General features: G+C 45.4%; 1 protein-coding gene across 1 annotated transcript; it reads right to left on the bottom strand.

Annotated features, from left to right (window-relative positions):
- Window positions 1-113: 113 nt before the first annotated feature.
- Window positions 114-13,827, bottom strand: arl6 (ARF like GTPase 6). The gene is made up of 8 exons (XM_085403026.1): window positions 13,663-13,827; window positions 12,611-12,764; window positions 11,836-11,897; window positions 11,612-11,680; window positions 11,439-11,533; window positions 11,120-11,249; window positions 9,959-10,014; window positions 114-1,274 (listed from the first exon to the last, which is right to left on the bottom strand). The coding sequence occupies exons 2-8, from the start codon at window positions 12,728-12,730 to the stop codon at window positions 1,249-1,251; spliced, it is 558 nt and encodes a 185-aa protein (XP_085259152.1). The 5' UTR covers window positions 12,731-12,764; window positions 13,663-13,827; the 3' UTR covers window positions 114-1,248.

The following is a 13,827-nucleotide window of genomic DNA, read 5'->3' as shown; positions in this document are numbered from 1 at the left end:
CTGAAAGCACCCAAAACACTGAAAATGATTCATTTTTAATTTAAAGCTCAATTAGGGGATGGATCCTGACAAACACACCCACAAACCCCCAAAAATGCAACCACACAGTCAGATCTGTACTTGTTTTTAATGCAAGCTTTCAGCCAGCTAAAGCACAGGACAAAAAGCTTGGGTTCTTGACTTGGTGCAGACTGAGCAGATGTTTTGTTTAGCTGGTCTGCCTTCTGATCACAAGTACCATCAGTCAATTCTAAGAAGCACAATGTTTGATACATTTTCCTTTCAGCAATGAAATAAGGCAAAAAAAGGAAAACGTTAAAATACTTTCAAACAAACATTACAGGCTAGCATTACAATCGTGTATGAAAATCATTTTACAGCTCGGTAACTGATCTCTAGACCCTACAGTTACTGTTACCCATGAACAAAAATACACACGACTTATTTTACAATTTTGTCACTTCGACTACAACTGGAACAATGGTTATCAAACAAAGCAGAGCTGCATGTGATGTTAGCTGCAATAAGGTAACAGCTGTTGCTGTTTTCTTTTAATGCGGCAGTGAAATGGCCCTCTATGCAAACTTGAAAAAAGGCGACGCACTGGAATACGTGAAAATATTTGGTATTAACGACACAAACAGCAGAAGATTTGCCTATGCTGAAGATATATATGAGATATATATATATGAGAGCAATAGATTGAAATGTATCCTCAGTGGCCCTGAGAAACACAAAAAGTTGAAAATAAGAGAGCATTTGGCATATGTCAGAGGTGGGAAAAAAAATCTTTCACTTATTTCCCAAAATTGTTTGACTTTTAGAAATTTGTGTGATATATGGAGGCTCTCAAAAAGCGTCCATAAAATTTCAGAGCACAGCATTTATCTCCTGCTGTAATGGCGCAGTGGAAATGAATCGTGAGTCAGTGGGGAAAAGGACACAATAAGGGATGAGATAAATGGAAACAGACTTCTTCAGTGAGAGAATGCTTTAAATATTATTTTTCCTTTCAAAACGTCCATGAGGAATTTTAAACATGAGCACTTTGCCATGTCTTCAGTCACAGATTTCTCACTGACCTTTTCCTCACAGTCAATTCATTCTTTACATTTTTTTACTGATACCAAGTTTTTTCGACTGACAAAAATACATTAATGAAAAAAAACAAAAACCCATTCTGAACATTGAATTTTGGTACAAATAAAAGACTAGACTGCGACTTCTGGCCGATGCCCCTTCACGCCCTCATGTTCGCATTGTTTTGATTTGATCTGGAAAAAAGTGAGAAGTATGGTTAAGAAGGAATATACAGCACAGGTTTCATTTATGCACCGCTATCACTTATGATGCAGGAAACCAGAATACTGACCAAGTCGTCTGTGGAGAAAATGGCATATGCTGCAGTAACATTGATTCTATGAACCTTCTGACTCCACGTTAAACTGACGACTCGATAATTAAGCGATAATGGTCAGAGCAGAGCATTCCTTTATGAATCTGACATCATTATTAAGGATATAGGAAAGGGTACACATCTAGGCATGGTTCACTGTTACACCCAAATAATCCTATTCTCCACTAACCAAGGCACACTGACAGTAAATCAGTAAGGTAGAACTAATTTTGAATAAAATCTACTAGACAGCATAACAATAAGACAACACAGCATTTAGTACTCACTGCATAATTTGATCTATGGCAGGATTTTAGCGAGAGCATTAAATGTTAAAAAAAAGAAAAATAATATGACGATGCAGAACACACTGTGCTTTGCTCAATGACATAAAACACATGACCATTCTGATATGCTGAACAAAAAGATATTTGAAAATTTTCCAAAAAAGGCATGAAAAAATAAGATTATCAACTAGTCGTGTGAACAAGACAGTTTTCTTAGGACTGTATGCAGTCATGTGAAGAACTAAGGCTACGTTCACACTGCAGGTCTTAATGCTCAATTCCGATTTTTTGATCAAATCCGATTTTTTGTCTGCTTCTTCACACTACAAATAAAATGTGACAGTAAACGCGCTCTAGTGTGAACCCTCAAAGCGGCCCGCATGCGCTAAAGAAGACGTCACACAAAATGCGCTCTGTTTAGACCCAGACCAAACAGTATTGTTTGACTGTTTTGGACTTTATGTTTCCCAATCTTGCTTTAAATTATAAGGTTATTTTGTTATTTAGATATGGCCTAATAATTATCCTTATTGCTGTTTTAGAGAGGAGCGGTGCTTCAAAGGATAGTTGCAGATTTCTGTAAGAATCTGCAGATTATACAGTACAAATAAAATGTTCACGTTTCTCCAACGTTGTTTTTCCAACAGTTTCACTGACATCTACACTGGATGGCCAGGAAGTGTTCACGATGTCTTCTCTGGAGCTGATAATTGGCGTCTGTCTTGTGTCAGTGATGTAAAAGACGAATTTAATGCGACATGACCGTTCAAACAGCAGTCGCTTTCTGAAACATCAGACATGTATCGGATTCAGTACCACATACAAAAGTGACCCAGATCGGATTTGAAAATATCGGATTTGTGCCGTTCACACTGTCATACTGTCATGGTCCCTGTGCCTCCCCGGCCAGCCCAGTGTGGCCACAAGTGTTTGTTGTTTTTCTCTCGCTCTCTCTCTCTCCTACCTGTCTGCCTGGGCGGAGCTCTGATTGGGCTCCTGCCCTTGGCCCACGCACCTGCAGCTGATCTCAAGCGAATTGCAGTTCTCTGGCTTTTAAGGCTGGGGCTCTGAGCTATTCGTCGCTGGAATATTGAGTAACTCTCGTTAGTATTGCCTGGCTTCCTTGCGATTCTACTGTTCCCGTGTTTGCCTTCGACTTACCCTCGTCTGTGTAAACAGGTTTACCTGGATCAGCCCTTTTGTGACCCCTGGACCCCGTGAGTAGGAAAGTGAGCTGAGCTGCTTGTGTGGAGACTGTTTGGATGAGGAGCAGAGCGAGTGCGAAGAAGTGTGTCTCCCCAGCCTATTGATCCCCGGGACCCTGGTGTTTCCCCCCTCCCTTCACGTGTATATAGCGCACCAGTGTGATTAATAAAGTGTCGTTGAACTGTGCTACCTCAGTCTGCGCCTGAGTCCGTTCCACCCCCGTGACAGAATATTCCAGCCACCATGGACTCAGCAGATTCAGCTTCCTCCCCGTCTCCCTCCGCCCCGGTCACAATGGAAGCGATCTTACAACGCCACGAGCGAATACTTGTTCACCTCAGCGAGAATGTCGCTGCCTTAACGCTAGCAGCTGCTCAGCGCACTCCATTGCCGGAACCCTCGCCTACCAGCGAACCCGCCCAGGTGTCATCAAGCTCCGCAGTACGTGCTGCCTCACCGGTTCCGGTCCCGGCTGTGTGTGAGTTTTATCTCCCCACACCTGAGCTGTTTTCAGGGGATGTAGGGAAGTGTGCGGGTTTTCTTATGCAGTGCTCTCTCCAGTTTCGCCAGCGGCCTCATGCCTTCTCTAATGACGGGAGTAAGATCTCATATTTTGTTCAGTTGCTACAAGATCGTGTGCTGACCTGGGCACAAGCCGTGCTGACCGCTAGTCCCGAAATCACTTATGATGATTTTTTGTCTCTGTTTCGGAGTGTTTTTGATAAAGGCTCCACTGCTGCGGCGGCTGGGCTCCGCCTCATGAATCTGAAGCAAGGTAAGCGGAGCATGGCAGATTTTTCAGTTGACTTTGGGACACTAGCGACGCAAGCGGGGTGGGGGCAGGAAGCATTAAAGACGGCACTGCTAAATAATGTGAGCGAGGAGATTAAAGATGAACTGATGGTGCGTGAGTTACCCTCCTCTTTAGGTGCGATCATGTCCCTATGCATCCGAATAGACGATCGCCTGTGTGCACGGCGAAGCACGCAACGTCGCTTCGCTCAGCCTCGGCCACCGAGGGACGCCTCACCGGGGCCTGGAGCGGCACGCGAGCACGGCGAGGTTGAGGAGGAGCAGCCCATGCAACTTGGACGTTCGCAGCTCTCGCCCGCAGAACGTCAACGGCGTATGGCCGCCGGTGAGTGTCTATATTGCGGCCGTCAGGGCCATTTTGCCTCTTCATGCTGCGCACGGGCAAAAGGGCGCGCTCGCCAGTAGTTGAGAGAATACTGGTGGGCGATATAACGACTAAAAGTTCTCTCCCCCGGCTTATGTTACCTGCAAAACTCACCATTAAGAATGTTACCCACTCTCTTCAAGCTCTAGTGGATTCAGGTGCTGAGCAGAGTTTCATCGCTCTGGCGAAAAAGCTAAACGTCACACTACACGCCCTACCCGATCCACTTGCTGTCACAGCCCTGTCTGGGCAACGCTTGTCGGACATAACCCAAATCACAGAACCCCTGTCTCTTACTCTCTCGGGTAACCACTCAGAGTGCATCGAGCTTTTCGTGTTTCAAGCACTGCGCACCCCCCTTGTATTGGGTTATCCATGGCTGCTCCAGCACAATCCGCACATCGATTGGAAGAAAGAGAGAGTAACCGGGTGGAGCAATGACTGCTACATGAACTGTCTCAAAGCTGCACCTGCTCCAACCACATCTCCAGGGTCTGACCAGCCGGTCGAGCCCCCGGATTTGACCTCGGTCCCGCGTGTTTATCATGATTTGGCTGAAGTGTTTAGTAAAGACGGGGCGCGTTCACTTCCCCCTCATAGACCGTATGACTGTGCGATTGATCTCCTGCCTGGGGCTCCGCTTCCATCTGGTCGTTTGTACAGCATTTCTCAGCCAGAGAGGGAGTCTATGGAGAAGTACATTGCAGACTCTCTCGCTGCGGGCATCATTCGGCCGTCGTCCTCCCCAGTGGGAGCGGGGTGTTTCTTTGTTGCTAAGAAAGACAAGACCCTTCGCCCCTGTATCGACTATCGCGGGCTTAACAAAATCACCGTTCGTAACAAGTATCCTCTGCCCCTTCTTTCTTCTGCTTTTGAGTTACTTCAGGGTGCCACGATCTTCAGTAAGTTGGACTTGCGCAATGCCTACCATCTGGTGAGAATCCGTGAAGGGGATGAGTGGAAAACGGCCTTCAATACTCACCTAGGCCATTTCGAGTACCTTGTGATGCCGTTCGGCCTGACCAACGCCCCGGCCGTGTTCCAGGCTCTTGTTAATGATGTTCTCAGAGACTTTATTAACCGATGTGCTTTTGTCTACTTAGATGACATTCTCATCTTCTCCAAGTCTAAAGCGGAACATGAGGTATATGTGAGGCAGATCCTGCAGCGCCTGCTGGAGAATAGGCTCTTTGTTAAAGGAGAGAAATGTGACTTCCACATGGATTCAGTGGCATTTCTGGGCTACATCATCACCAAAGGGGATTTGAAACCTGACCCGGCAAAAGTTCAGGCAGTGTTGGACTGGCCCAAACCACCCGATCGCCGGCAGCTTCAGCGCTTTCTGGGGTTTGCTAACTTCTACAGACGTTTCATCAGGGATTTTAGTAAAGTTGCTCTGCCTCTCTCTAGGTTAACGTCACCCAAGGTGCCATTCCACTGGGACCGGCTGGCTCAGGAAGCCTTCTCTCACCTCAAGGAACGGTTCGCCACCGCCCCGATCCTTCGCCAGCCGGACCTCTCCCTGCAGTTCGTTGTGGAGGTGGATGCATCGGAGTCTGGAGTAGGGGCCGTGCTCTCCCAACAATTCGAGGGTAAGCTCCACCCCTGTGCCTTTTTCTCTCGTCGTCTTTCCCCAGCCGAGAGGAATTATGACATCGGAGACCGCGAACTTCTGGCCGTAAAGCTGGCTCTGGAGCAGTGGAGGCACTGGCTGGAGGGGGCTGCACAGCCGTTCATTGTATGGACCGATCATAAAAACCTCGAATACATCCGCTCGGCGAAGCGGCTCAACTCACGGCAGGCCAGGTGGGCTTTGTTCTTCACCCGGTTTAATTTCACCATCACTTACAGGCCAGGCTCCCGTAACGTTAAACCAGACGCTCTTTCCCGGCAATACGCCCCAGTCGGAGAGGAGTCCGACCCTGGATCTGTTCTGCCTACTTCCTGTGTTATTGGAGCAGTTACATGGGAGATCGAAGAGCTCATCCGGGAGGCACAAGAAACCGACCCTGATCCTGGCACGGGCCCCCCTGATCGACTCTTTGTTCCGGCGGCTGTCCGGTCCCGGGTGCTCCAGTGGGCTCACACGGCCCGTTTTTCCTGCCATCCAGGAGTTAACCGCACCACTGCATTCCTGCGCAGGTATTTCTGGTGGCCCGCCCTCATTAAAGACTCACGGGAGTACGTCACCGCCTGCACCACTTGTGCTCAAAATAAGCACTCCAATCAACATCCGTCTGGACGTCTGCAGCCACTCTCCACACCCAGCCGACCCTGGTCCCACATCTCTCTGGATTTCGTCACTGGTCTGCCACCATCTGCAGGTAACACTACAATATTGACCATCGTTGACCGTTTCTCCAAAGCTGCCCATTTCATTGCGCTTCCTAAGCTCCCCACAGCCTTGGAGACTGCCCGACTCCTCACCACGCATGTTTTTCGGCTCCATGGCATCCCTGAGGACGTTGTCTCGGACCGGGGCCCTCAGTTCACGTCGCGGGTGTGGAGGGAGTTCTGCTCTGCCATAGGAGCCAAGGTGAGCCTCTCCTCTGGCTTCCACCCGCAAAGCAACGGCCAAACAGAGCGCATCAACCAAGAGTTGGAGGCCGCCCTCCGCTGTGTCGCCTCTCATAACCAGGCCATCTGGAGCGAACACCTGCCGTGGATAGAGTATGCTCACAACAGTCACACATCCTCTGCTACCGGCGTGTCACCCTTCGAGGCGTCTCTGGGATACCAACCACCTCTGTTTCCCATGGTTGAAGGTGAGCATACTGTTCCGGCTGTCCAACATCACCTCCGCAGGTGTCGCAGGGCCTGGCGGGCCACTCGGGCGGCTTTACTCCGGACGAAGGAACGGAATAAGGCACTCGCGGATCGCCACCGGACGGCCGCCCCTGTGTATGTGGTGGGGCAGAAGGTATGGCTCTCTACTCGCTTCGTGCCCTTACGTGCCGAATCTAAGAAACTCACCCCCAACTTCATCGGCCCGTTTGAAATCAGTGCTGTGATCAACCCTGCTTCCGTCCGCTTGGCTCTGCCACGCAATATGCGTATTCATGATGTGTTCCATGTCTCTCAGGTCAAGCCAGTGGTCTCCAGCCCGTTGTGCCCTCCTTCCAGGCCCCCGCCGCCCCCCCGGCTCGTCGGTGGCCAGCTGGTTTACGCCGTCTCGCGCATCTTGGACTCCCGCCGCCGGGGTCGGGGTTTTCAGTACCTGGTTGACTGGGAGGGCTACGGGCTAGAGGAACGTTCCTGGGTGCCCCGGTCGGCTATCGTGGGTAGGGGTCTGCTCCGGGACTTCCACCGCCTGCACCCGGGTAAGCCTGGTGGGTCGCCGGGAGGCTCCCGTTGAGGGGGGGGTACTGTCATGGTCCCTGTGCCTCCCCGGCCAGCCCAGTGTGGCCACAAGTGTTTGTTGTTTTTCTCTCGCTCTCTCTCTCTCCTACCTGTCTGCCTGGGCGGAGCTCTGATTGGGCTCCTGCCCTTGGCCCACGCACCTGCAGCTGATCTCAAGCGAATTGCAGTTCTCTGGCTTTTAAGGCTGGGGCTCTGAGCTATTCGTCGCTGGAATATTGAGTAACTCTCGTTAGTATTGCCTGGCTTCCTTGCGATTCTACTGTTCCCGTGTTTGCCTTCGACTTACCCTCGTCTGTGTAAACAGGTTTACCTGGATCAGCCCTTTTGTGACCCCTGGACCCCGTGAGTAGGAAAGTGAGCTGAGCTGCTTGTGTGGAGACTGTTTGGACGAGGAGCAGAGCGAGTGCGAAGAAGTGTGTCTCCCCAGCCTATTGATCCCCGGGACCCTGGTGTTTCCCCCCTCCCTTCACGTGTATATAGCGCACCAGTGTGATTAATAAAGTGTCGTTGAACTGTGCTACCTCAGTCTGCGCCTGAGTCCGTTCCACCCCCGTGACACATACCATGATTGGATATGGGTCGCATAGGGTCAAAAAAGTCAGATTTGATGCACCTTCGCCTGCAGTGTGAACGCAGCCTAAGTGCACCCTTACTGCTTCCGTTAGAATTAAGAGGATAAGAGGCAGCCTGGTGCTGCTATCAAATACACTTGATTAATTGATGATCAGCAAGTGCGAGCACCACTATAAACACAGAAGTTTTTGGCAGTTGTTGTGCGTTAACAGCAGTGGATCTCCCAGTAAATTCACACAAAGGTCAGAGTTACATCTCAGATGCTACAGGCCTTAGTATACTAAATGTTAAAGTTCAACAGTAAAATTTGAAAAAGACTGAACAAGTATGGATTCCTTAGAAGGGTTCCCAGGAAAAAGCCTATTCTGTCTAAATAGAAAATTGCAAACTTCTGGAACAATGTCCTTTGGACATATCAGTCCAGAATAGAGGTGTTTGGCAATAATGCACAGCGCAATGTTTGCTGAAAACCAAAACACAGCATATTAGCACAAAAACCTCATACCAACTTTCAAGCACGGTGATGATGATTTAGGCTGGTTTTGCAGCTACGATACCTTGGCACCTGGCAGTCACTAAGTTGACCATGAACGCCTCTCTATATCAAAGTTTACAGAGGAAACCATCTGTAAAAAAACTAAAGCTTGGCTGAAATTGCATCATGCAGCAAGACAATAATCCCAAGCACAGCAGCAAATCTACAACAGAACGGCTGAAAAAGAAAAGAATCTATTGAGACCTTAAGAGAGCTGTGCATAAAATGCAAGCAAACCTCAATGAACCAAAACAACACTGTAAAGAAGAGTGAACCAAAAGTGGACTGGAATTTCCTCCTTCATGTGAAAGGCCGATAAAGTCATAAAGAAAAGGTTTACTTCAAGTTACTCCTGCTAAGCGTAGTTTTACACGTGGCTGAATTATGGGGTTACCATATTTTTCAGACCATAAGGTGCACCAGATTATAAGGTGTATTAAGTGAAACAAAACAGTCTGATAAGTCAAACTTTATTCAACTCATTCTTCTTGCTTCCTCCACTTCGGTACGGCCTGTATTATTAATATACTGCAACAACATGCTCTATTCCCATGTTGTTGCAGTATATTAATAACCGACTTTATATTGTGGATGGATTATCTCAGTTGTTCTCCTGACTGAAGTTCGGTCCGTTTACAGCATCCTGCCATGCGACTGCATTTGTCTCTAACCATCAGGAACGTTCTTGTTAACTTTTATCAAGTGGAAAAAGTTAGCATTCATCCTCCAGCTTCACTGTGTTTATGTTATGCAAACCTAGCTGTGTCGCTAGCGATCACGTAGCACATCATTATAAACCAGCTAGTTCAACTTTAGTAACAACTACAGAAGTCACTGCTGTTTAGTTTTCTGTCTTCATTTATGTTGGAAGTGATAGCAGAGCTGTACGTTTTAATTTTTTTCAGAAATCTCTCAGTCAGAACATGCTATATCATATTTAGGTGGAAACTAGCAAGCTAACTTCCTGTTAACTTCCTGTTAACTTCCATCTCCGTTAAAATATAATAAATTCTGTTTTCATGGATGCCTAGATGTTAAACTTAATTGTTACACCTGGTAAAGCAATAACACTGATCATTTTATTAAAGATGAAAGAATTTAGACAGTTTTTAATGCCGCAGTGATCGTTTGACCTTGGGGACCTGAAGCGGAGTTTGGACCCTGATTACTCCGCAATGCTCCCGACTTCGGTACTGTACTGTACTGTTGGTTTTTGAGAAAATTAAAGGATTTTAAGTGCACCTTATAGACAGAAAAATACGCCTGTTAAAAAAAAACAAAAAAACTAACTGTATAAATCTTGAAAGTCATTTAAAATGTATGTAATATGTACTCTAATGGTTAACAGTGAACTACACTGTGAGATGAACTCACTAGTGGATGTCCACTTTCCCCATTTTCATGTATATTCATTCCTACTATACCTTGTAACCAGTCGACTCCCTCCTGTAAACCGTCTCCTGTCAGAGCATTGGTGGCACTGAAAAATATCAAAATACACACTGATAAAAGCACAAAGCAGAAAACCTTCAAGTGACTGCTTTGCCAAATCCACATCCTTAATACTGAGGGTGCAAAGGCAAATCGAAAGAAATCCATTAACCACTGTGTAACAAATCCCTATTTAGGGTTTTTTGTCAGTCTTGTGATTTAACATGGGATACTCTTAGTATGCTTAGCTGTGTGTGGTGTCACTTGCACAGAACATGGAATTAATTTCTTTCTTCCATGTTTAGATTTAACAATGTGCACCAAGTGACACTGTATAATTCATAATATATGAAGATAACACATATAATAAGATGTATAATATATCTTATCTGCAACCAGCATAAAAAAAAGGAATAAAATCGCAGAAGGTTCCGTATATTTTTTGTTCTGGTGAAGGATAAAAAAATATTCATTTTCATTGTCAAGTGTTAACGAGCTTGTGTCAATCAATAGAGTAATTTAGTCTCAGGTCACTGAAGTAAATGTTCTAGTGTAACAGTGAAGAGATAGAAATATTTTTGCTGGGTTAATATGACATCTTGTGGCAGATGGCAGATTTATCCTGTCTTCCTCCCATCATCCTAACTGGTTACTTCCTGTTAAAGGGGAGTTTTTCCTTCCCACTGTCGCCAAAGTGCTTGCTGATAGGGGGTCAAATGATTGTTGGGTTTTTCTCTGTATGTATTATTGTAGGTTTTACCTTACAATACAAAGCGCCTTGAGGCGAGTGTTGTTGTGATTTAGTGCTGTATAAATAAAACTGAACTGAAAAATAGATGTTCATCAGAACTATTTCCAGTCATACAATATAAATGTCCCAGTATTAATATCCTGGACTTCCGCCGAGAGGAAGTGATCAGTACAGTTTGGGCATCTTAGTTCAATATGATCGTACACCAGACAATAACAAAAAACAAACTTGCATGCTGTGTAATAAAACTTGTTCTGCCCTTGAAATGGACTTTCGTATAATGTGATGCATCAGGAAAACCGCGAATGGTGCTGGTATGCTCACATCAGACTGCAGTGTAGCTGTTGTGTCTATAATAACTACACTGCTTCAATGGCAATGACATAAAAGTAAAAGCTCGTACCAGATGTGCCAGGGTTTGTCTTTGATGTTCTCCAAACACAGCAGCTGTGAGACCTTAACTGAAGTCAGAGCATCCCTCATATCCATCTTATTAGCAAAGAACAGAATGGGGATCCTCCGGTGTTTAATATCTGCAAGGAGAGAGAGATTAAAGTTTCAGAGTTGTGCTGTTAATTAGAAATGTTATTAGCTTCAAATAAATGAACAATATTTTGAAACTAAATTTAAAAAGGCAATTAAAAAAAAGAAACCTTTAAACCTGATTTAATTTTACACAAAATAAATATGTGAACAAGTGGCTAAAAAAAAAAAATCCTTACCAGGATGATTTAGTAATGTGTCCAGTTCTTCTTTGGCCACTACCATCCTCAGTTTGTCTGCGCTATCAATGACAAATATGATAGCCTGGCCTTCCCTGGGAAGAGATGAGAGATATTAATTAACGTATATCAAAACAAAAATCTTGCAAAGGCTGTTTTGGGATCACACTCACTTGTAGTAATGTTCCCAAAGGTTTCTGTATCTGCCTTGACCTGACATGTCAAACACTGTGAAAGAAAGACTAGAAGAAGAGAAGAAAATCACATGTGTATGAAGTTTATGTAAATAACGAGACAAGCAATAAAATATATTAATCTGTAACAGATGTTCAATAATGTAAAGGATGACAATACTTTATTACTGGGTTTCAATTCAATATTAAACCACAGCAGCTACCTGGATGTCTTGAACTTCTCTATGCTGAAGCCAATTGTTGGGACAATATCTTGTACCTGAGCCTGAAAAAGAAGGGCACCATGTTCTCATTAGCAGCTTCAGGTGGGGAAAACACAGTATTTAGTAGTAGCAACATTCCCTCTACAGTACTGTCTTTTTCTCATTGTATTGGCTACATCTCACCCTATCCTTGACATCCTCCTCTGTCATACCAACCCCCTGCACGCCCCCCTTCACTACATCTACAAATCTTCTCTGTGGTTTTTCACTTTTCCTCCTGCCTGGCAACTCCACATTCAACATCCTCTTTCCAGTATATCCACTATCCCTCTTCTGCACAAGTCCAAAGCATGTCAGACTTGCCTTCCTAACTTTGTCTCCGAACCGCTTGACCTGTACTGTCCCTCTGATGTAGTCACCCTAACCCTAACCCATCTTTAGCTGTGCCTCCTGTCTTTTTGTCAGTACCCCCGTCTCCAAACCATATATCATAGCAAGTCTGACTACCAGTGTGTGAATGTGTGTGTGAATGGGTGGATGACTGGTTGTGTAAAGCGCTTTGGGGTCCTTAGGAACTAGTAAAGCGCTATACAAATACAGGCCATTTACCATTTACCATCTTCTAAACCTTTCGTTTTACTATTGCTGGTATCCTTCTGTCATAAATCACCCCTGACACCCATCTCCACCCCTTACACCCCACCTTCACCTTTCTCATCAGCGTTATCAACATAAAGATGAGTGATGCAACATCTCTTGTATTAGAAAGACTTACATTCGAGGGCTTCAGTCTGTTGATGATGGTGGTTTTTCCACTGTTGTCCAGACCGAGACACAGCACGTTCACCTCCTTCTTTAAGCCCAGCCAACCCGCCAACTTGTCAAACAACCCCATTGGCTACTCAGCAACCATCAGCTGTCTTTATGACCTTCAAGTAACATAACATAAACACAGAAAGATTTAGAATACAGCAATACTTTACAGCAAGTGCTGGAGATTATACAGGGTACTTCACGTGTCCTGGAAAATTCACAACATGAGGACCTGCAACTCTAAAGAAGCTGTGGTCACGCACTGATCACCCACCTGTTGCTAATCACATGCAATGGCTATCAGAAACAAGTCAGTCCTAGGAACCCTTTTAAATGTTATACTTTAGCCTGGTGACCCCGAATGTAATCACACGGTAACTGGGCTGTGCGACATAATGTTATCTGTTGTTGTTCGATAACATTAAGCCACTTCTACAAAAATAATGAGTAATCTAGACTTTATGGGAATGGGAACGTGTCCTGTGTGGGAAACGTTTCATATTTCATTGCTAGCATAGTTACAGTACTCATCGTTAGCTCTGAGATCACCAAAGGGACAGCGAAAACTGAACAAGTTCACATTTCTGCTGCATAATTAGCATTCACACTCAAGTTGCTGCAATAACAGATGGACGGCATAACGCCAAGAAATAGCGTTTGTGTTTATGCCTCGCCAAACCCAACAACATTTAACCTTGTTATCGTTAGCCTCAGCTAACGTGCTTAGTGGGCTCTAGAATATAATTATCAGTCGCTACTGCTACTTCGTTAATCTCTTGTTGTTACTGAAGCTAGTTACCCTTAGCCAACCTCTTTCCACAAGCTTTACATCAGCGAGCCCTCGTAACGCGGTAGGCTTTTAAAGCCTAGTGCGGTACTCGATATTTAAATGAACAGTCTCAGCCATCAAGGCAATATAGTTCATCGTTGAGTTACCACGACAGCTAGTGATGCTTTAGCTATGGTTAGCTTGTATTATCCTGTGCTAAAGTGTATATTGAAGATGTACTTTACCTGTAATTTTCGCTTGAGTGCCTACGTTCGAGTCGCCCTTCCCTTCCCTTTACTTCACTTTACTTAATATTAAATCGTTTTTGCATTCATTTCTCTGCTTGCCTCTTAAGCTCCATGACCTGCTGAAAAACCCACTGAGTTATTTACACTGTGTTGCTGGGAGAC

This window comes from Rhamphochromis longiceps, linkage group LG1 (assembly GCF_057381845.1).
Source record: "Rhamphochromis longiceps isolate RC_006_pf linkage group LG1, R_longiceps_female_GT1.1, whole genome shotgun sequence".
NCBI classification, from domain to species: Eukaryota; Metazoa; Chordata; class Actinopteri; order Cichliformes; family Cichlidae; genus Rhamphochromis; species Rhamphochromis longiceps.
Note: the sequence above shows the minus strand (reverse complement) of the source record. Positions and strands in the feature narration are given on the sequence as shown.